Source organism: Salvelinus sp. IW2-2015, unplaced genomic scaffold (genome assembly GCF_002910315.2).
Source record: "Salvelinus sp. IW2-2015 unplaced genomic scaffold, ASM291031v2 Un_scaffold3588, whole genome shotgun sequence".
Taxonomy (NCBI): Eukaryota; Metazoa; Chordata; class Actinopteri; order Salmoniformes; family Salmonidae; genus Salvelinus; species Salvelinus sp. IW2-2015.
Window position 1 is genome coordinate 5,874 of NW_019944866.1, and position 22,727 is coordinate 28,600.

Sequence of the window (22,727 nt, forward strand, 5' to 3'; positions counted from 1 at the left end):
CCATCCCCTGGCATGGCACAGTTGCTATATTAACCAGACCATCCCCTGGCAGTGGCAAAGCAACCCCACAGATGAGCAACCCCAGCGGAAAAGTCAACCTCCCAAAGCCACAGAGCACTACTCCTCATTGAAGATGAAGGAAGGAATGCCACCCAGCTGAAGTAAGGCAGGTGGAGCTGCGAACAGAAGCTGAACACACTCCAGTCGAGCCCCAAAATATTCCCAAGCTCAACAACACCCCCTCAACCAGACCCGGAGAGAAACGTGTCTGACACTCTGGACTGGTGCTGAGACAACCTTCAAACAGGAGAAAGACCAGGAAAAGGAGACGAAAGAACCAGCGGCAGGAGAGAACAGAGCAACTAGCGGAGAAGGTGAGATTCTGGGGAGAAGTGAGAGAAAGCTGACGTGTGACAGAAGTACAAAACATTTAAGCTGGCCACCCCTGCAGAGAGCCAGCAACAGTTAACCCAGACCCTGACCAAAACTGTTTCAACATCACAGCCAGAACAGTCACCTTCAGACCCCACCATATAGCCTCCACACCACAGCAAACAGTCACCTCCAGACCCCGACATTAGAGCCTCCACACACAAGCAGAACGTCCACCTCAGACCCTGACCATAGCCATAACACCACAGCATGAACAGTCCACACCGACCCTGACCATAGCCTCCACACCACAGACAGAACAGTCACACCAGACCTGAAACCAGAGCCTCACACCACAGTCAAACCCAGTCCACACAGACCCTGACATAGCCTCGACATCACAGCAGCGAACAGTCCACCCCAGACCGCTGACCATAGCCTCGAACCACAGCAGAACAGTCCACCTCCAGACCTGACCCATAGCCCGACACCACAGCAGAACAGTCCACCCAACCCTGACCATAGCCTCAACACCACAGCAGAAACAGTCCACACCAGACCCTGACCATAGCCTCCACACCACAGCAGAACAGTCCACCTCAGACCTCGACCATAAGCCTCGACACCACAGCAGAACAGTCACCCCCAGACCCAGACCATAGCCTCCACACCACAGCAGAACAGTCCCATCACCAAGACCCGTGACACATAGCCTCGACACCACAGCAGAACCAGATCCACCTCAGACCCTGACCATAGCCTCGACACCACAGCAGAACAGTCCACCTCAGACCTGACCATAGCCTCGACACCACAGCCAGAACAGGTCCACACCAGACCGCTGACCATAGCCTCGACACCACAGCAGAACAGTCCAGCACCAGACCCCTGACCATAGCCTTCCACACCACAGCAGAACAGTCCACCACCAGACCCTGACCATAGCCGCGACACCACAGCAGAACAGTCCACCTCAGACCCTGACCATAGCCTCGGCACCACAGCAGAACAGTCCACACAGACCCCCTGACCATAGCCTCCACACCACAGCAGAACAGTCAACCTCAGACCCTGACCATAGCCTCGACACACACAGCAGAACAGTCCACACCAGACCCCTGACCATAGCCTCACACCACCAGCAGAACAGTCCACACCAGACCCTGACCATAGCCTCCACACCACAGCCAGAACAGTCCAGCCTCAGACCTGACCCATAGCCTCGACACACAGCAGAAACAGTCCACACCAGACGCCTGACCATAGCCTCCACCCACAGCAGCAAACAGTCCACACCAGACCCTGCACCATAGCCTCCACACCACAGCAGAACAGTCCACCCAGCACCCTGACATAGCCTCCGACATCACAGCAGAACAGTCCACCTCAGACCTGACCATAGCCTCGACACCACAAGCAGAACAGTCCACACCAGACCCTGACCATAGCGCCGACACCACAGCAGAAACAGTCCACCTCAGACCCTGACCGTAGCGCCGACACCACAGCCCAGAACAGACCAAATGAAAGAAAACCCCAAGCTCAGGGATTCCCACCACCCCTATTAAACAACCCCAGCCACCCTGATAGCCGCCGCCGCGGAGGGAGTGGAGCGGTGGAGGAGGGGGGGGGGGGGTTGAGCGGGTTGGAGGAGGAGGGGGGTGGAGCGGTGGAGGAGGAGGGGCGAGTGGAGCGGGTGGAGGAGGAGGGGGCGGTGTTGAGCGGTGGAGGAGGAGGGGTGGAGGAGCAGGAGGTGGAGCGGTGGAGGAGGAGGGAGGTGGAGCGGTGGAGAGGAGGGGGGTGGAGCGGTGGAGAGGAGAGGGGGTGGAAGGTGGAGAGAGGGGGTTGGAGCGGTCGAGGAGGAGGATGCATAAAAGGTATGAGGATTGTTTTGGAGGAGGAGAGGAGGATGTGTGGAGTGGTGGAGAGGAGGATGAGGATGGTTGGAGGGAGGAGGAAGAGAAGGAGGAGAAGAAGAAGAGAGAAGGAGGGAATGGAGCAGTGGAGGAGGAGGAGGAGGGATGGAAGGAGAGGAGGGGTGGAGGAGGAGGGGGTGGAGGAGGAGGGTGGAGGAGCGAGGGGTGGAGGAGGAGGCGGTGTCGACTCTAAACAGTCGGGTCACACTAGAGGCGAGGCAACAGAAATGATGCACACAGCAGTACGTAGCCTCTCCATCGGGACCCGCTAAGTCCCCTGCCTGTGACATATGTCAGTCCCAATCTGTTCAGTGGGAAGCTGGGAGCGCACCTCCCTAACATAACATATCACTGCGACAGGCGAGCACACACACACACACACTGCAGCAGGGACAGAGCAGAGGGCTGCCTGCGAACACAAAGCACTAGCTAGCTGCATCCCGCTCACTGCTAATTGGTGTTTAGTAATAACACCATCTGCCCTTCTTTAAGAACACCAGACTAACACAGTCTTTCCAGAACGACAGCAGCTACTTTCTCCTGAACACATTCACACACAAGGCAAACAATCCACCACGTACCGCCAGCCTCAAGGCTGAGGTTACACACACACACACACACACAGCCTAGTTCAACACGGAGTCTAGGACAATCCAAAAATCTGCGTTGCGTAGAACAGACTAAATCACAGAAACCAGAGCGGTATTCAGTCATATATATATAAATGTACATGTCTGAGAAGAAACACATTAGGATGAGAAAGCCAGAGGAGACGAGGACGTGAGGAGGAGTATGCAATCGAGATCTTCCCACAGAATCCTACTCATTACTCCATGTGCTGGCTCACACCTGGGAGGCAGTCCGGTTCCAATACCCCCCTGGGTGCCCTGGACAGATGTATTGTATTGAATAGAACGGGTGTTCCCATTCAAGACGATGATGTCATAATGGCTGGACCGTCGGCCTTTACAAGAGTATCCATAGGAGCAAAGCAGGAAGTGGAACCATCAATCTGGGCTGTGATTTGTTGAACCAACTCAGCTGACATTACAACAACAAAAAATGCATTCCAACACATGAGCCACATCAGATAACATCATTTGAATGAACATTCAACATTACCATGGACATTGTTGCATCAAGCATGGCAAGTGGGACAAAGGCACCAAGTCTGGAACCAACAGGACCTGGAACAGCTTCAACCCCCAAGCCATAACACTGTTAAATAGTTAACCAATAGCTACCCAGACTACCTGCATTGACCCTTTTTTCACCAACTCTTTTGACTCCTCAGATACGCTGTTGTTACTATTCACTACCTGTCACTTTATTCCTAGTTATATGTACATATCTACCTCAATTACCTCATACCCCTACACTCGGTACCCTGTGTTTATAGCCAAGTTACTATCTCGTACCTCTACACATCGACTCTGGACTGGTACCCCATGTATATAGCCAAGTTATCACTTCATACCTCTACACATCGACTCTGGACTGGTACCCCATGTATACACCACCGTTCAAAAGTTTGGGGACACTTAGAAACGTCCTTGTTTTTGAAAGAAAAGCACATTTTTGTCCATTAAAATAACATCAAATTGATCAGAAATACAGTGTAGACATTGTTAATGTGGTAAATGACTATTGTACCTGGAAACAGCTGATATTTAATGGAATATCTCCATAGGCGTACAGAGGCCCATTATTAGCAACCATCACTCCCGTGCTCCAATGGCACGGTGTGTTAGCTAATCCAAGTTTATCATTTTAAAAGGCTAACTGATCATTAGAAAACCCTTTTGCAATTATGTTAGCACAGCTGAAAACTGTGTCCTGATTCTCAAGAGAGGAAGTAAATGAGACCGGGTCTTTAGACTAGTTGAGTATCTGGAGCATCAGCATTTATGGGTTCGATTACAGGCTCAAAATGGCCAGAAACAAATAACTTTCTTCTGAAACTCGTCAGTCTATTCTTGTTCTGAGAAATGAAGCTATTCCATGCGAGAAATTGCCAAGAAACTGAAGATCTCGTACAACGCTGTGTACTACTCCCTTCACAAGGCAAACTGGCCCTAACTAGAATAGAAAGAGGGTGGGAGGCCCCGGTGCACAACTGAGCAAGAGGACAAGTACATTGAGGTGTCTAGTTTGAGAAAGTTGCCTCACAAGTCCTCAACTGGCAGCTTCATTAAATAGTACCCGCAAAACACCAGTCTCAACGTCAACAGTGAAGAGGCGACTCCAGGATGCTGGCCTTCTAGCGAAGTTGTAAAGAAAAAGCCATATCTCAGACTGGCCCATCTTAATCTTTTCTTATTATTGGCCAAAGCACACAGACACTGGACAGAGGAACTCTGCCTGGAAGGTCAGCATCCAGAGTCCCCTCTTCACTGCTAACGTTTGTGGTACTATTTAATGAAGCTGCCAGTTGAGGAGTCTATATCTATCTATAACTTCTCATATATCTATCTATATCTATCATATATCTATAACTATCATATATCTATCTATATCTATCATATATCTATAACTATCATATATTCTATCTATATCTATCATATATCTATAACTATCATATATCTAACACTATCATATATCTATCATATATCTATCTATAACTATCATATATCTATCAATCACTATCATATATCTATCTATAAGTATTATATATTTATCATATACACTGCTCAAAAAAATAAAGGGAACACTTAAACAACACAATGTAACTCCAAGTCAATCACACTTTCGTGAAATCAAACTGTCCACTTAGGAAGCAACACTGATTGACAATAAATTTACATGCTGTTGTGCAAATGGAATAGACAAAAGGTGGAAATTATAGGCAATTAGCAAGACACCCCCAATAAAGGAGTGATTCTGCCAGGTGGTGACCACAGACCACTTCTCAGTTCCTATGCTTCCTGGCTGATGTTTTGATCACTTTTGAATGCTGGCGGTGCTTTCACTCTAGTGGTAGCATGAGACGGAGTCTACAACCCACACAAGTGGCTCAGGTAGTGCAGCTCATCCAGAATGGCACATCAATGCGAGCTGTGGCAAGAAGGTTTGCTGTGTCTGTCAGCGTAGTGTCCAGAGCATGGAGGCGCTACAGGAGACAGGCCAGTACATCAGGAGACGTGGAGGAGGCCGTAGGAGGGCAAACAACCCAGCAGCAGGACCGCTACCTCCGCCTTTGTGCAAGGAGGAGCACTGCCAGAGCCCTGCAAAATGACTCCAGCAGGCCACAAATGTGCATATAACTATCATATAGTATAGCATCTATAAATATCATATATCTATAACTATCATATATGATACTTATAGATCAATATATGATTAATATATCTATCTATCTATCTATCTATAAGTATTATATATCTATAACTATCTATAACTAGACATGGAAACCCATTTCATGAAGCTCCCATATAGGGAGGTGGTATATTGCAGGTATAGGTAGTTTAGTACAGTAGAATCTTTCATTTATACTCAGGTATAGGTAGTTTAGTACAGTAGAATCTTTCATTTATACTCAGGTATAGGTAGTTTAGTACAGTAGAATCTTTCATTTATACTCAGGTATAGGTAGTTTAGTACAGTAGAATCTTTCATTTATACTCAGGTATAGGTAGTTTAGTACAGTAGAATCTTTCATTTATACTCAGGTATAGGTCGTTTAGTACAGTAGAAGATTGAATTTATCCTCAGGTATAGGTAGTTTAATACCAGTAAAAGTAACAGCAACTGAGAAATTAACGACAGATTTGTCCTATAGTCGTTTCATATGTCTTCTTCTATATTATTGGAACTTTGTGGGCAACATAGCCCTAATTTATTCATTAAATCCTCATTGTTAAATTAATTATTTAAAAAAAATTATATGGGTATGGCAATTCTCCAGATTTCAGAAGGATTTCCTCATACGTGTTGATTCAGTGTCGGCTACTCATCACACAGACATCCCCTATTCTCACAACAAGAGCCGACTTCCATCAAGTGGATAACTGCTGTAATCACAGATACAACACTGACATTTCAGACTTCAGCATCTCCTATATTAGACCCCAGTCTGACTGTTCTACCAATAATCTCCTATATTAGACCCCAGTCTGACTGTTCTACCAATAATCTCCTATATTAGACCCCTTTACTACCATCAATCAACGCAAAACAACTACACTGACATTCACCACAATCTCCCTGAACGTATAAATATACTTTATACTACTAGTGACAATAACACGATGAATCTCACCCTTCACAAATTAGACAATGGATTCTCTCTATATTTATCTAAACATTTCCTGTTTGGTTATTGGGTTGATCATGTGTCAAATATTTCTATAAAAATTATAAAGAAGAATGTGTCAAATCGAATTTCCATCACCATGTTGCTATTTTAACACAGTATATTTTCTGCTTGAGGTGCAATGATCAGATATCCAAATTAATTTAACTAGAAACCATCCCATTTCTAATACATCTCACCTTTTGCTTATCCAACATATAACAAACAAAGTGCATTGTCTCCATACAATTTCCCATCAAATTTGAATAGACAACAATATATTGAAGTGCAGACCAAGGTTATCAGGTGATGCCTAATACACAATGAATATCTGTCTGTACTGGCTGACAGAGGGAAGATAGGAATGCTGAATGGGATTCTAAACACACACACCAAGAAAGCCACACACACACACACAGCTAAATGCAATGACCGTGTTTTACACAGACAAGCTGTTACAGTGAAATCTCCCCTGCTTCAATCCCATGGATGACTAAGCACAGTAATGAAGGTTTTTGGACATTCTCCACAGAGGCACAGATGCAGCAGCTGGTGACATTCATGCATTAGAAGCAGAGGAGGAGCGAGTTACGATGAATCCCCATTAATTTCAATGATCACAAAGTCTGCTTTTGGCACCATTTCAAATGAATAAAAAGGCCATATTTATTGGTGTAACTCTCTGCTGCAATGTGGAATATGCATCCGTTTTCTGCCCAGGGAGCCGTAGAAACCAATTGCTATTCTCTTTCGTTGTCTCGGCAACCTTGAATAACTAGGCCTAGAAAAACTCAGACATGTTTTTCTAAATATGAAGTTTGTTTTTGTTAGTTTTAATACGGCCTTGGCATTCCGCATGTGTGACTGATTGATTTGATAATAATTATAGTGGCATGCATCTCAGGATGCCCTGTAAGACATTGATCATATATAGTAACTGACAGGAAACAGTACACCTATAATCAATGAGTCATTTTCTTCTCATGTCAACGACCTTCCTATCTGAAGTTAAAACCTTTTTGGGCTAGGGGGCAGTATTCGGAATTTCGGATGACTGACGTGCCCAAAGTAAACTGCCTGTTACTCAGGCCCAGAAGCTAGGATATGCATATAAATTGGCAGTACGGCAGTGGATAGAAAACACTCTGAAGTTTCTAAAACTGTTAAAATAATGTTTGTGAGTATAACAGAACTGATATGGCAGGCAAAAACCAGAGGGAAATCCATCCAGGAAATGGGATTTCTTTTGATGCGAGTGGTTTTCCATTGAAAGCCTATTGACTATATAAGGGTTTAGCACCCAGATTGCAGTTCCTATGGCTTCCACTAGATGTCAACAGTCTTTAGACATGGTTTCAGGCTTGTTTTTTGAAAACCGTTAGAAAAAAACCTTTTGGTAAGTGGTCTATGGAATGATGCAGTACTGGTTTGCGCACGTGACTGAGTGCACTTTCCTTTCTATTGTCCGATTTAAATATTATCGATTATTTAGATAATTGACAACCTGAGGATTAATTATAAACATTGTTTGACATGTTTCGACGAACTTTACCGGTACTATTAGGATGTATTCGTCTGCATGTTTTTACAGCCTTCGAGCCAGTGGATTACTGAACAAAACGCGCCAACAAAACAGAGTTTTTGGGATATAAAGAGGGACTTTATCAAACAAAACGACAATTCATTGTGTAGCTGGGCCCTTTGGATTGCCAACAGAGGAAGATCTTCAAAGGTAAGTGATTTATTCTATCGCCATTTCTGACTTTCGTGACGCCTCTGCTTGGTTGGAAAATATTTGTATGCTTTTGTAAGCGGGGCTCTGTCCTCAGATAATCGCATGGTATGCTTTCGCCTTAAAGCCTTTTTGAAATCTGACAAAGCGGCTGGATTAACAAGAAGTACATTTTTTAACCGATGTATAACACTTGTATTTTCATGAATGTTTATTATTACTATTTTTGTAATTTGAAGCTCTGCAATTTCACCGGATGTTGTCGAGGTGGGATCGCTAGCGGCACGCCTAGCCCAAAGAAGTTTTAATACTACAGTTTAAACAGCAAGACAATCAGTTGAACAGGAACAGAAATCTCTACAAGTAGATCTGGGAAATATCAGGGAGTGGTTTTGCCAGAACAAACTTGTTTTGAACTCCAAGAAAACCACAGTTACGTTGGTCTGTTCCACCAGGAAACGGCCGTCTGTTCCACCAGGAAACGGCCGTCTGTTCCACCAGGAAACGGCCGTCTGTTCCACCAGGAAACGGCCGTCTGTTCCACCAGGAAACGGCTTAAGCCACAACTGGGATACATTTGTATGGGGGAGGGGGAGAACAAACTGAGGAAGTGTCAGAAATCAAACTACTGGTAGTGCAACTAGACAACTGAGGAAGAGTCAGAAACCAAACTCTGGTAGTGCAGCTAGACAACTGAGGAAGTGTCAGAAACCAAACTACTGGTAGTGCAGCTAGACAACTGAGGAAGTGTTAGAAACCAAACTACTGTTAGTGCAGCTAGACACTGAGGAATTGTTGAAACCAAACTACTGGTAGTGCAGCTAGACTCTGAGGAAGTGTTAGAAACCAAACTACTGGTAGTGCAGCTAGACACTGAGGAAGTGTCAGAAACCAAACTACTGGTAGTGCAGCTAGACAACTGAGGAAGAGTCAGAAACCAACTACTGGTAGTGCAGCTAGACAACTGAGGAAGAGTCAGAAACCAAACTACTGGTATTGCAGCTAGACAACTGAGGAAGAGTCAGAAACCAAACTACTGGTAGTGCAGCTAGACAACTGAGGAAGAGTCAGAAACCAAACTACTGGTATTGCAGCTAGACAACTGAGGAAGAGTCAGAAAACAAACTACTGGTAGTGCAGCTAGACAACTGAGGAAGAGTCAGAACCAAACTACTGGTAGTGCAGCTAGAAAACTGAGGAAGTGTCAGAAACCAAACTACTGGTAGTGCAGCTAGACAACTGAGAAGAGTCAGAAACCAACTACTGGTAGTGCAGCTAGACAACTGAGGAGTGTCAGAAACCAAACTACTGGTAGTGCAGCTAGACAACTGAGGAAGTGTCAGAAACCAAACTACTGGTAGTGCAGCTAGACAACTGAGGAAGAGTCAGAAACCAAACTACTGGTATTGCAGCTAGACAACTGAGGAAGAGTCAGAAACCAAACTACTGGTAGTGCAGCTAGACAACTGAGGAAGAGTCAGAAACCAAACTACTGGTATTGCAGCTAGAACTGAGGAAGAGTCAGAAACCAAACTACTGGTAGTGCAGCTAGACATGAGGAAGAGTCAGAAACCAACTACTGGTAGTGCAGCTAGACAACTGAGGAAGTGTCAGAAACCAAACTACTGGTAGTGCAGCTAGACAACTGAGGAAATGTTAGAAACCAACTAATGGTAGTGCAGCTAGACAACTGAGGAAGAGTCAGAAACCAAACTACTGGTAGTGCAGCTAGACAACTGAGGAAGAGTCAGAAACCAAACTACTGGTAGTGCAGCTAGACAACTGAGGAAGTGTCAGAAACCAAACTACTGGTAGTGCAGCTAGACAACTGAGGAAGTGTTAAAACCAAACTACTGGTAGTGCAGCTAGACAACTGAGGAAGAGTCAGAAACCAAACTACTGAAGGTGCAGCTAGACAAACTGAGGAAGAGTCAGAAACCAAACTACTGGTAGTGCAGCTAACAACTGAGGAAGTGTCAGAAACCAAACTACTGGTAGTGCAGCTAGACAACTGAGGAAGTGTCAGAAACCAAACTACTGGTAGTGCAGCTAGACAACTGAGGAAGTGTTAGAAACCAAACTACTGGTAGTGCAGCTAGACAACTGAGGAGAGTCAGAAACCAAACTACTGGTAGTGCAGCTAGACAACTGAGGAAGAGTCAGAAACCAAACTACTGGTAGTGCAGCTAGACAACTGAGGAAGAGTCAGAAACCAAACTACTGGTAGTGCAGCTAGACAACTGAGGAAGAGTCAGAAACCAAACTACTGGTAGTGCAGCTAGCAACTGAGGAAGTGTCGAAACCAAACTACTGGTAGTGCAGCTAGACAACTGAGGAAGTGTCAGAAACCAAACTACTGGTAGTGCAGCTAGACACTGAGGAAGAGTCAGAAACCAAACTACTGGTAGTGCAGCTAGACACTGAGGAAGTGTCAGAAACAAACTACTGGTAGTGCAGCTAGAACACTGAGGAAGTGTCAGAAACCAAACTACTGGTAGTGCAGCTAGACAACTGAGGAAAGTGTCAGAAACCAAACTACTGGTAGTGCAGCTAGACACTGAGGAAGTGTCAGAAACCAAACTACTGGTAGTGCAGCTAGATAACTGAGGAAGTGTCAGAAACCAAACTACTGGTAGTGCAGCTAGACAACTGGGAAGTGTTAGAAACCAAACTACTGGTAGTGCAGCTAGACAACTGAGGAAGTGTCAGAAACCAAACTACTGGTAGTGCAGCTAGACAACTGAGGAAGTGTTAGAAACCAAACTACTGGTAGTGCAGCTAGACAACTGAGGAAGAGTCAGAAACCAAACTACTGGTAGTGCAGCTAGACACTGAGGAAGAGTCAAAACCAAACTACTGAAGTGCAGCTAGACAACTGAGGAGAGTCAGAAACCAAACTACTGGTAGTGCAGCTAGACAACTGAGGAAGTGTAGAAACCAAACTACTGGTAGTGCAGCTAGACAACTGAGGAAGTGTCAGAAACCAAACACTACTGGTAGTGCAGCTAGACAACTGAGGAAGTGTTAGAAACCAAACTACTGGTAGTGCAGCTAGACAACTGAGGAAGTGTAGAAACCAAACTACTGGTAGTGCAGCTAGACAACTGAGGAAGTGTTAGAAACCAAACTACTGGTAGTGCAGCTAGACAACTGAGGAAGTGTCAGAAACCAAACTACTGGTAGTGCAGCTAGACAACTGAGGAAGTGTTAGAAACCAAACTACTGGTAGTGCAGCTAGACAACTGAGGAAGTGTCAGAAACCAAACTACTGGTAGTGCAGCTAGACAACTGAGGAAGAGTCAGAAACCAAACTACTGGTAGTGCAGCTAGACACTGAGGAAGAGTCAGAAACCAAACTACTGAAGTGCAGCTAGACAACTGAGGAAGAGTCAGAAACCAAACTACTGAAGTGCAGCTAGACAACTGAGGAAGTGTAGAAACCAAACTACTGGTAGTGCAGCTAGACAACTGAGGAAGAGTCAGAAACCAAACTACTGGTAGTGCAGCTAGACAACTGAGGAAGTGTCAGAAACCAAACTACTGGTAGTGCAGCTAGACACTGAGGAAGAGTCAGAAACCAAACTACTGGTAGTGCAGCTAGACACTGAGGAAGATTGTCAGAAACCAAAACTACTGGTAGTGCAGCTAGACACTGAGGAAGTGTCAGAAACCAAACTACTGGTAGTGCAGCTAGACACTGAGGAAGTGTCAGAAACCAAACTACTGGTAGTGCAGCTAGAACACTGAGGAAGTGTCAGAAACCAAACTACTGGTAGTGCAGCTAGACAACTGAGGAAGAGTCAGACACCAAACTACTGGTAGTGCAGCTAGACCAACTGAGGAAGAGTCAGAAACCAAACTACTGGTAGTGCAGCTAGACAACTGAGGAAGTTGTCAGAAACCAAACTACTGGTAGTGCAGCTAGACACTGAGGAAGTGTCAGAAACCCAAACTACTGGTAGTGCAGCTAGACAACTGAGAAGTGTCAGAAACCAAACTACTGGTAGTGCAGCTAGACAACTGAGGAAGTGTCAGAAACCAAACTACTGGTAGTGCAGCTAGACAACTGCTTTTCATGGTCGTCTCAAATAACTCATCTAGGTTAAAAAATAAATATTAAAACTGCATGCCTGATCAGAAGGTTAGCTAAATATTTACCAGGAAAGATGAATTAAAGACAACCCAAACCGCATTAATTGGGAGTCAGGTGAATTAATGTTCTGTGGTCAAACAACCCAAGCATTAATTGGAGTCAGGTACCTACTGTTCTGTGGTCAAAACAAACCCCAAGCATTAATTGGGAGTCAGGTGACTACTGTTCTGTGGTCAAACACCCAAGCATTAATTGGGAGTCAGGTACCCTAACTGTTCCTGTGGTCAAACAACCCAAGCATTAATTGGGAGTCAGGTGAACTACTTAGTGTTTCTGTGGTCAACAAACCAAGCATTAATTGGGAGTCAGGTGAACTACTGTTCTGTGGTCAAACAACCCAAGCATTAATTGGGAGTCAGGTGAACTACTGTTCTGTGTTCTTTTTTTAAAGGCTTATTTTAATTCACAATGTACACCATTTAAAACGACCAAACCTCATTCGCAACAGTGTTCAGTTGGTAAGAGACAGACATTCAGTCAATACTAGGAATAGATTGTCCACCATCTGTCTATTCCCGGCAGAAAAAAGAAATAAGCAAAATAACAATGAGATTCAGAGCAATAAAGAATGGAATAACGGTATGAAGCCAATCAGAACTCGTTTTTCCCCACAAAAGGGGGGGGAAATATTTACAGACAGAAATACTCCTCACTTTCATCAGCTGTCCGGGTGGCTGGTCTCAGACGATTCCCACAGGCGAAGAAGCCGGATGTGGATGTCCTGGGCTGGCGTGGTTACACGTGGTCTGTGGTGGTGAGGCCGGTTGGACGTACTGCCAAATTCCATAAAACGATGTTGAGGCAGCATATGGTAGAAAATGTACATTCAATTATCTGACAACAGCTCTGGTGGACATTCCTGCAGTCAGCATGTCAAGTGCAGGCTCCCTCAAATCTTGAGACATCTGTGGCATTGTGTTGTGTGGCAACATTGCACATTTTAAAGTGGCCTTTTATTGCCCCCAAGGTGCAATTGTGTAATGACAGCCACACCTGTCAGATGGATGGATTATCTTGGCAAAGGAGAAATTCTCACTAACAGGGATGTAACCAAATATGTGCACAACATTTGAGAGAAATAAGCTTTTTGTGCATATGGAACATTTCTGGGATTTTTTATTTCAGCTCATGAAACATGGTACCAGCACTTTACATGATGAATTCATATTTTTGTTTAGTGTAGTTTTAGCCACTTGCGAAATTCAAGGAAAGTTGGCAGGTCGGTGCACAGTGCACTGTTCGGATACTGGAATTATTTTGGATGAACGTGCGAAGGTAACCTACTTTTGGATGGGATTTGTTTGACAATCAGATTAAACATGTTTTGTTGTGTTCATACCCCATTAAAAAGGTAATACATTTTATAGTTAAATTATGTCTTTACTAAAAAAAAACATTGAAAGAAATTGTTGCACGCGCTTCCTGTGAAAAAAAAACCCTGACCCATATGGAAATCAAATACCCGTCCAACTGATTTGCTCTGGCCCTGAGTTCGGGTCAGGATGAACCAAGGAACCCGAATAGTTCTAACCATGGCAGGTCCGTCGTCTATAGGCGTTTGACTACGCTTAGTGCTATCCGGGATCCTTGGGATGTCTCTACCCTAAAGCCCATAACCCCAACCTTAACCCCTACCCTGACCGTAAGCTATTTTTATTTCAACTTCAATAGGGTAATATCAGAGTTGGGACATCCCAAGGACCGTTTGACTATAGGCAGAGCAGTATATAATGACGAGATGGTTTTGTGTACGCCCTAACAAATGGGAGTCATTGTCCCAAAGACGAGAAGGCAGGTGGTTTTGGCGGTTAGCTTATCGCTGTATTTCCACGTGGACAGATGGTGACGGAGCAGACCCTCTCACTTCACCTCTTCTTCTCTGCTACAGGTAGGCCTAATTATCACCTGACCTTTTTTGTTTTCAAACAAACGCGTAAAGTTGGGAAAAGCCCTTTTTCTTTTTACCTTCAACCCAAAAACACTTTGCTATGTTTGAAAGCAATGCTGCTTTAATGCTGTTCAAAAAGACAAAGTAAAACCATTATTTCATTGCAAAACATGTAAGGTTGGCCTTGAGCGCTTTTGAGTGGTTTGAGAGCTCTGCCCTCAACTTCCAGACTTGTATCCGTGCTGCTTGTTGCTTTTGGCTATATGCCAAACTTTTCGGGTTTTTACTTTTATTAATACATTTACTAACGTCTCAGTATTTTCATTCAACTTTTTCACCCCGGATGCTTTATCTGGACATGGTTCTACAGGACCTCCACCAGCTGAAAATAAGTAGTAACATTATGCCATCAAATTGCAGTCGCTGTACTCATAATATACCGGAGAACGATCGCCTTATGGTGAGGATTAGAGGTCGACCGATTATGATTTTTCAACGCCGATACCGATTATTGGAGGACCAAAAAAGCCGATTCCGAATAATCTGCCTATTTTTTAATTGGTGTAATAATGACAATTACAACAATACTGAATGAACACTTATTTTAACTTAATATAATACATCAATAAAATCAATTTAGCCTCAAGTAAATAATGAAACATGTTCAATTTGGTTTAAATAATGCAAAAACAAAGTGTTGGAGAAGAAAGTAAAAGTGCAATATGTGCCATGTAAAAAAGCTAACGTTTAAGTTCCTTGCTCAGAACATGAGAAAGCTGGTGGTTCCTTTTTAACATGAGTCTTCAATATTCCCAGGTAAGAGGTTTTAGGTTGAGTTTATTATAGGACTATTTCTCTCTATACGATTTGTATTTCATATACCTTTGACTATTGGATGTTCTTATAAGCACTTTAGTATTGCCAGTGTAACAGTATAACTTCCGTCCCTCTCCTCACCCCTACCTGGGCTCGAACCAGGAACACATCAACAACAGCTACCCTCTAAGCATAATTACCCATCCCTCCACAAAAGCTGTGGCCCTCGCAGAGCAAGGGGAACAACTACTTTAAGGTCTCAGAGAGAGTTACGTCACCGATTGAAACGCTATTAGAGCGCACCCTGCTAACTAGCTAGCCATTTCACATCGGTTACACCAGCCTCATCTCGGGAGTTGATAGGCTTGAAGTCATAAACAGCTCAATGCTTGAAGCATTGCGAAGAGCTGCTGGCAAACGCAGGAAAGTGCTGTTTGAATGAATGCTTACGAGCCTGGTGCTGCCTACCACCACTCAGACTGCTCTATCAAATAATAGACTTAATTATAACATAAAAACACACAGAAATACGAGCCTTAGGTCATTAATACGGTCAAATCCAGAAACTATCATTTCGAAAATAAAACGTTTATTCTTTCAGTGAAATACGGAACCGTTCCTTATTTTATCTAATGGGTGGCATCCATAAGTCTAAATATTCCTGTTACATTGCACAACCTTTCAAGTTATGTCATAATTACGTACAATTCTGGCAAATTAGTTCGCAACGAGCAAGGCAGCACAAACTGTTGCATATACCCTGACTCTGCGTGCAATGAACGCAAGTGAAGTGACACAATTTCCATTGTTTAATATTGCCTGCTAACATTAATTTTAACTAAGTATGCAGGTTAAAAAAATATATACTTCTGTGTATTGATTTTAAGAAAGGCGTTGATGTTTATGGTTAGGTACACATTGGTGCAACGACAGTGCTTTTTCCACAAATGTGCTTGTTAAATCACCCGTTTGTCGAAGTAGGCTGTGATTCAATGATAGATTAACAGGCACCGCATCGATTATATACAACACAGGACAAGCTAGATAAACTAGTAATATCAACCATGTGTAGTTAACTAGTGATTCAAGGCATAATGTACAGACAAAGGTATGGTAGGATGTGAATACAGTGGAGGTAAACCTAGGCATTGAGTGACGATGAGATTTATTGTCTCTAGAGACACCATTTAAACCAGGTGAGGTCACTGCATGTGTGGGGGGTGGAACAAAAAGGTTAGCTAAGGCATATTGAGCAGGGCTGGAGGCTCTACAGTGAAATAAGACAATTATCACTAACAAAAACAGCAATGGACAAGGCATATTGACATTAGGGAGAAGCATGTGTAGCCGAGTGATCATAGAGGTCCAGTGAGTAGCTAGGCGAGCTGGAGACACGGCGATTCAGACAGCTAGCAAGTCGGGGCACGCAGGCTAGCAGAAGGGCCTTAGAGGGACGTCGCGACGGAAGAAGTCTGTTGTAGCCCCCTCGTGCGGTTATGTCGGCAGACCAGTCGTGATGGATCAGCAGGTGTCTGTGTAGTAAAAGGGTCCAGGTAAAATAGGTATAGTAGCTGATGGACCTCTTCAGCTAACATTCTGATATGCTCTAGACAGCTAGCGGGCCGCGGCTAGAAGGCTAACAGATGGGCATTCAGGGGACGTCGTGACGGAGGAGCCTGTTGAAAAAAAAATTAACTCTGGCAGATTACGTCGGTAGTCCAGTCGTGATGAATCGGCGGGGCACCGTATCGGCAGTAAAAGGGTCCAGGCCAATTGGCAAAATAGGTATTGTAGCCCAAGGAGTGGCTGATGGACCTCTTCAACTAGCCCAGGAGATGGGCCTAGCATAGGCTAGCTCCAGGCTAATTGGTGTTAGCTTCTGGACAGAGACGTTAGCCGGGAGTAGCCACTCGGATAGCAGCTAGCTAGCTGCGATGATCCAGGTGAAAAGGTTCAGAGCATGCGGTAGGAATCCCGAGATATGGAGAAGAAGAAGTCTGATATGCTCTGGGTTGAATCGCGTTGTGCAGACTGGCAGGAGTTGTCCGGGCTAAAGGTTAGCTGATGACAGCTAGCAGTGGCTAGCTGACTACTAGCTAGTAAGCTGGCTAGCTTCTGTTAGGGGTTCCGGTTCTAAAGTAAAGAAAATAGCAGATCCATACCACATTGGGTGAGGCAGGTTGCAGGAGAGTATGTTGAAGTTGAGGTTAAGAAAAATATGTAAAAAAAAATATATAAAAAGATATATACACGACAAGAAAACAGACACCTGACTGCTACGCCATCTTGGTTTGAAGGTTTTTGTGGAGGTTTTTGACCAGGAAAAAATGATTGTCCGCAATGTTATTTTCTGTCCCTCCAAGAGATATGTAAGAAATGCATTTGTAATATGAAATATATATTTGCATTTATTCCTGTTATCAATCAAGGTGAGACTGAACATGGACAAGGCCCATGAGAAACAGAAGGAGAGCTACCGGAGCAGAATCAAGAAGGGGACCAAGTGCTATGACATCCGGGCGAATTACTTGGTTAGGAAGAAGGACAAAAGGAAGGCGAGAACTGGGACACCTCGCTGCTCTTTCACTCCTAGCTCACCTTCTGTGAAAGTGAATATAAAAAATCTCTGATAATAACTATTTGCATTTGCACACAAAATAACCTGAAGCTAGTTTTAGTTTCCTGAACACTGAAATGTTTCTCTTTGTCTTCCTAGGGTTACCTCGGTGGAAGCCAACAATCTTCTCCAGTTGGAAGGTCGAACACTGAAATCCCTGATGCCCTACACTTCAGTGAAGCCCAATGAACAAAGTATGTTAAGCTTTGGTTGACATTTGAAAAGCAAGAAATGGTAGTTATGCTGAGCTTATAAAAATGTACCTCTCCAAATTACTTTAGGACCATCGACTGTCCGAGCCTCCCAGGAAGTATCCCATCTACCAGAACCAGTGAGTTTGGATCAGTCTGATTCTCTGTGCTCTAGTCAGTAGGTGATGGACTAGCGTTTGCGGTCAGATTAATATACCTTACCTAGTGTCTCAAACGAAACATTCATCCACCATCTTATAAACACATGCATGAATCCTCACATGTTCTCACGTAAAGTGTAACCTGTGTGTTTGCTTGTTTACGTCTCTGTCTCCTACCCTGTTCCCTTTAACTCCTGTCTCCAGGACCTAGAGGGTTCTGCCCAACACCAGCACCCCACCTGTTGTCCTCCATTACCTGTTCTCCAGGACCTGGGGGGGTTCTGCCCAACATCCAGACCCACCTGATGTCCTCCATTACCTGTCTCCAGGACCTAGGGGGTTCTGCCCAACACCCAGACCCACCTGATGTCCTCCATTACCTGTTCTCCAGGACCTAGGGGTTCTGCTCAACACACCGACCTGACCCACCTGTTGTCCTCCATTACCTTGCTCTAGACCTAGGGGCTGCCCAACACCAGACCTGGACCCACCTGATGTCCTCCATTACCTGTCTTCCAGGACCTAGGGGTTCTGTCCAACACCCAGACCCACATGATGTCCACATTACCTGTTCTCCAGGACCTAGGGGTTCTGCCCAACACCAGACCCCCCTGATGTCCTCCATTACCTGTTTCTCCAGAAGGTTCTGCCCAACACCCAGACCCACCTGATGTCCTCTCTATTATTCAATGCATAGTCACTTTCCAACTTACTCAACTAACCTGAACCCCTGCACATGACTCGGTACCGGTACCCCCTGTATAGAGCCTCCACATTGACTCTGTAACGGTACCCCCTGTATATAGCCTCCACATTGACTCTGTACCGGTACCCCCGTATATAGCCTCCACATTGACTCTGTACCGGTACCCCCTGTATATAGCCTCCACATTGACTCTGTACCGTAACACCCTGTATATAGCCTCCACATTGACTCTGTACCGGTATCCCCTGTATATAGCCTCCACATTGACTCTGTACCGGTACCCCCTGTATATAGCCTCCACATTGACTCTGTACCGGTACCCCCTGTATATAGCCTCCACATTGACTCTGTACCGTAACACCCTGTATATAGCCTCCACATTGACTCTGTACCGGACCCCTGTATATAGCCTCCACATTGACTCGGTACCGGTTTTTGGTGAATGTCTGGTGAATATAAAACCAACTTTACCTCGGTCTTTGGATTGGTGTGGATAATAGGACTTCAGGACGACCCAGCCAACATGTCAGCAACAGGTAGGCCTATAATTAATAAATGTCCTTGTCACCAGTGGTGGAGAGTAATGTTAGTTCCACTAGATATAATTCAAGATTGTAGATGGTCCATGGTTAATAAAGGCAATATCCCATCTGTTGGGGTTGTGTAGCCTAAAACCAACTAATAATGATACATCTGAAATATCTAGAACAATAAATTATTATTTTTTAAATTAGAATTCTTTAGTAAAAATAAGACAAAGAATGGACACGTGCAGTTGATGTCCATAACATGTAGTCAGTGACGGAATACCTAGTGGACGCCTCCATTTCCCATCATACTTACCGGAAAAAATAAACTCCATGGAAACGGCTCCCGGACGTGAAGCTTGCTAGCTTATTACACGAGCAAATCAATCACACTCACCCGTTAGCTAGCTAACGTTACCTAATTGCTGGATCAGTAGTTTATCTGGCTCGTAGCATTGTTATACTGATCGCATTACCACTCTTTATCTGCAGTTATGAGCCGGACTCCGGATGCAAGGGCAAGGTAACACATGTTACAACTTGCAGACAGACAAAAAACTAACGTTAGCTATCGTAAAGACGTTAGACATCTTGCAAAATTCTTGATTTATATAATTTTTAGTGATTTGTTTAGTTAGCTAGCTAACCTTTTCTTCTTTAACTAGCTGGCTAGCTATTGCGTTCAACTTTAGTTTGATATCAGTGTTATATCAGGGGTGTCAAACTCATTTCGCATCGTGGGCCACATACGGCCTAGGGAGATGTCAAGTGGGCCGGACCATTAAATTATACCATACTCTGCTATAAATAACCAAAATATCATGTCTTCCTTTGTTTTGGTGTAAAGAAGCACAAGAACATTAGGAAAATATTGAAATTTAATGAACTATCCTTTTACAAAACATTTCATGAAACACCTCATTATTCCTTAGACAAATGTGCAATTTACTTTTATCATTCACAAATATGCATTGCAACTGATCCCACTGATTGTACAAAGGCACAAAACTTTAATTGGTACTGAAAAATAAGTAATGCACTTTAAGATTAAATGAGACTTTTAAAGAAAAGGAATTTTAAACCACTTACACATACGCATATAAAATCTAAATGAATCCCTGCGTACACCTTACAAACTAAGGAGAGTGATTTTAAATGTGTAATGAAGAAAGTGTTCGCCTGTCCTGTAAATCTGTAAACTTCATACATGAAACATACATACACATACAATACATACTGAACATTTATGAGTTGTATGAACAGTAGAATTCCATCACACAACTTTTGTTTTGAAGCTGCTGACTAACATTAAAGTGCACATTTTTTTAAATCACCACAGTAAGGACTTCACTGACTTCTCGGCTCTGGATGAAAGTTCTGCTGTCCTCCAGAAACCCGCACAATTCGTTAATCTATCTCTTCTCAGTTGTCCTTGCAAGCCGTCATATTTTTCGCTGTGATGAGTCTCGTAGTGGCGTCGAATATTATATTCCTTCAATACCGAAACTTTGTTGCAAACACACCAAAGCACGAGGTTTTCCGTGCATCTCTGTAAATAAATAGGACGTGGTCCATTTTTCTTTTAAAATTCTACACTCCTTATCTACTTTTCTCCGTTTGGATAACGACATTTTGGCTAATTGAGTGGTGTAGCGGAGAGGTAGAGACCAAGGTATTAACAACGTCGTAACAAGCAGCAGATGGCGCATTGATACCGTCTGCTGTTTTCAGTCTGTCTCAGTGATGCGGCTTGTCTTCTACTCTGATGGAAAGAGTGCGCCCCTTAGCGGATAATCCATGAATTGCAGCGAATTAAAAATATTAATTCCATGTCTTTTATGCATTTTTTCCACTTTCAAATTATCCTGCGGGCCTGATCGAACCTCCTTGGGGGCCGGTTCCGGCCCGCGGGCCGTATGTTTGACACCCCTGGTTTATATGATAGTTAGGCTAGCCATGTAACTTAGTTAACTTTAACCAGGTTAGCTAGCTAAAGTTACCTGTATGTTCCCATCACAGAGACAGCCAGACCAGACAGATCCAGGAGAACATCACCAACACGGAGAAGCACTTTGGAGAGATGTGCCAACTGTTCGCAGCCTACGTGCGTAAAACGGCGAGGTTACGGGACAAGGCAGACCTGCTGGTCAGAGAGATCAGCATCTATGCGGAGACAGAAACGCCAAATCTGCAGAGGGGTATGAAGCAGTTTGCAGACAACCTTGCCAAAGTTCAGGATTACCGTCAAGCAGAGGTAAGCCTATGCACCATAGTATTGCCTAATCATTTTCAATCATAATGGATGCATTATATAAATATGGTTGTTATTGAAAATAGTACAGACTTCTATTGATCAGACTATTGGAGAATGTTTCGTCTGCAGGTATTTTGTGTTCTAATCTAGCCACCTAGGATTTCCAATCCTCCCAGGAATGAATTAACTAAATAACTTTGATATTCCCAATGTATTTGTAGGTGGAGAGGCTTGAAGCCAAAGTGGTAGAGCCTTTGAAAAGCTATGGAAGTGTTGTTAAACTTAAAAGGGTAAGATACAGTCCTTTCCCATATTTGGATAAGACTGCTGTTCGTTTGCTATGGTCGTTTTTCTGTTCTGATGTATAGGCCTACTGTTTTGGGTGACAGTTATCCTCTATTTTGTGGTGTCAAAAAAACAGAAAGTCTGTTGCACACCTGAGGGGTATCATAACGAGCAGGTTTGAGGAGTTAGCAAGTAACTTTGGTCAACTCTGAGTTCAACTCGGGGATAACCGGTCATATGAAAGTGGCTCCCCTTTTATCCAGGTACATTTCTATGGCAACAAATCCTTCAGAACTGTCCTGTTCTGGGGCAGGCTAGCACACGGCTAACTCCACTTACCCTGAATGAAATGACTGAGTCCTTCAGAACTGTCTTGTTCTGGGGCAGGCTAGCACACGGCTAACTCCACTTACCCTGAATGAAATGACTGAGCCCTTCAGAACTGTCCTGTTCTGGGGCAGGCTAGCACACGGCTAACTCCACTTACCCTGAATGAAATGACTGAGCCACGAGTTGAGGACCAATGAAAATAGATTCCCTCCCTCAAATAACATTTTAATTGTCACATGCTTCGGAAACAGGTGTAGACTATCAGTGAAATGCTTACTTGTGGACCCTTCCCAAACAATGCATAGTACAATAAAATACTAAATGAAATAAAAGAAATAATTTAAAAGAAATTGTAACACAAGGAAGAAATGCACAATGAGCAACAATAGCATGGCTATATACACGAGGTACCAGTACCAAGTCAATGATAGGGTGGCTATATACTCTGACTGGTCCAACTGTAGAATACAGCCAGGCCACAGTAAGAT

At 44.0% G+C, this 22,727-nt stretch overlaps 1 protein-coding gene across 1 annotated transcript in view; it reads left to right on the plus strand.

The window, feature by feature from the left end:
• Positions 1 to 19,841: 19,841 nt before the first annotated feature.
• Positions 19,842 to 22,727, plus strand: part of cibar1 (CBY1 interacting BAR domain containing 1) — a 31,004-nt gene continuing 28,118 nt past the window's right edge. Inside the window, exons 1-3 of the mRNA XM_024143006.2 lie at positions 19,842 to 19,893; positions 21,390 to 21,624; positions 21,846 to 21,914. Of these exons, the coding sequence (XP_023998774.1) occupies positions 19,865 to 19,893; positions 21,390 to 21,624; positions 21,846 to 21,914 (333 nt within the window). The 5' untranslated portion in view covers positions 19,842 to 19,864. The remainder of the gene's footprint in view (positions 19,894 to 21,389; positions 21,625 to 21,845; positions 21,915 to 22,727) is intronic.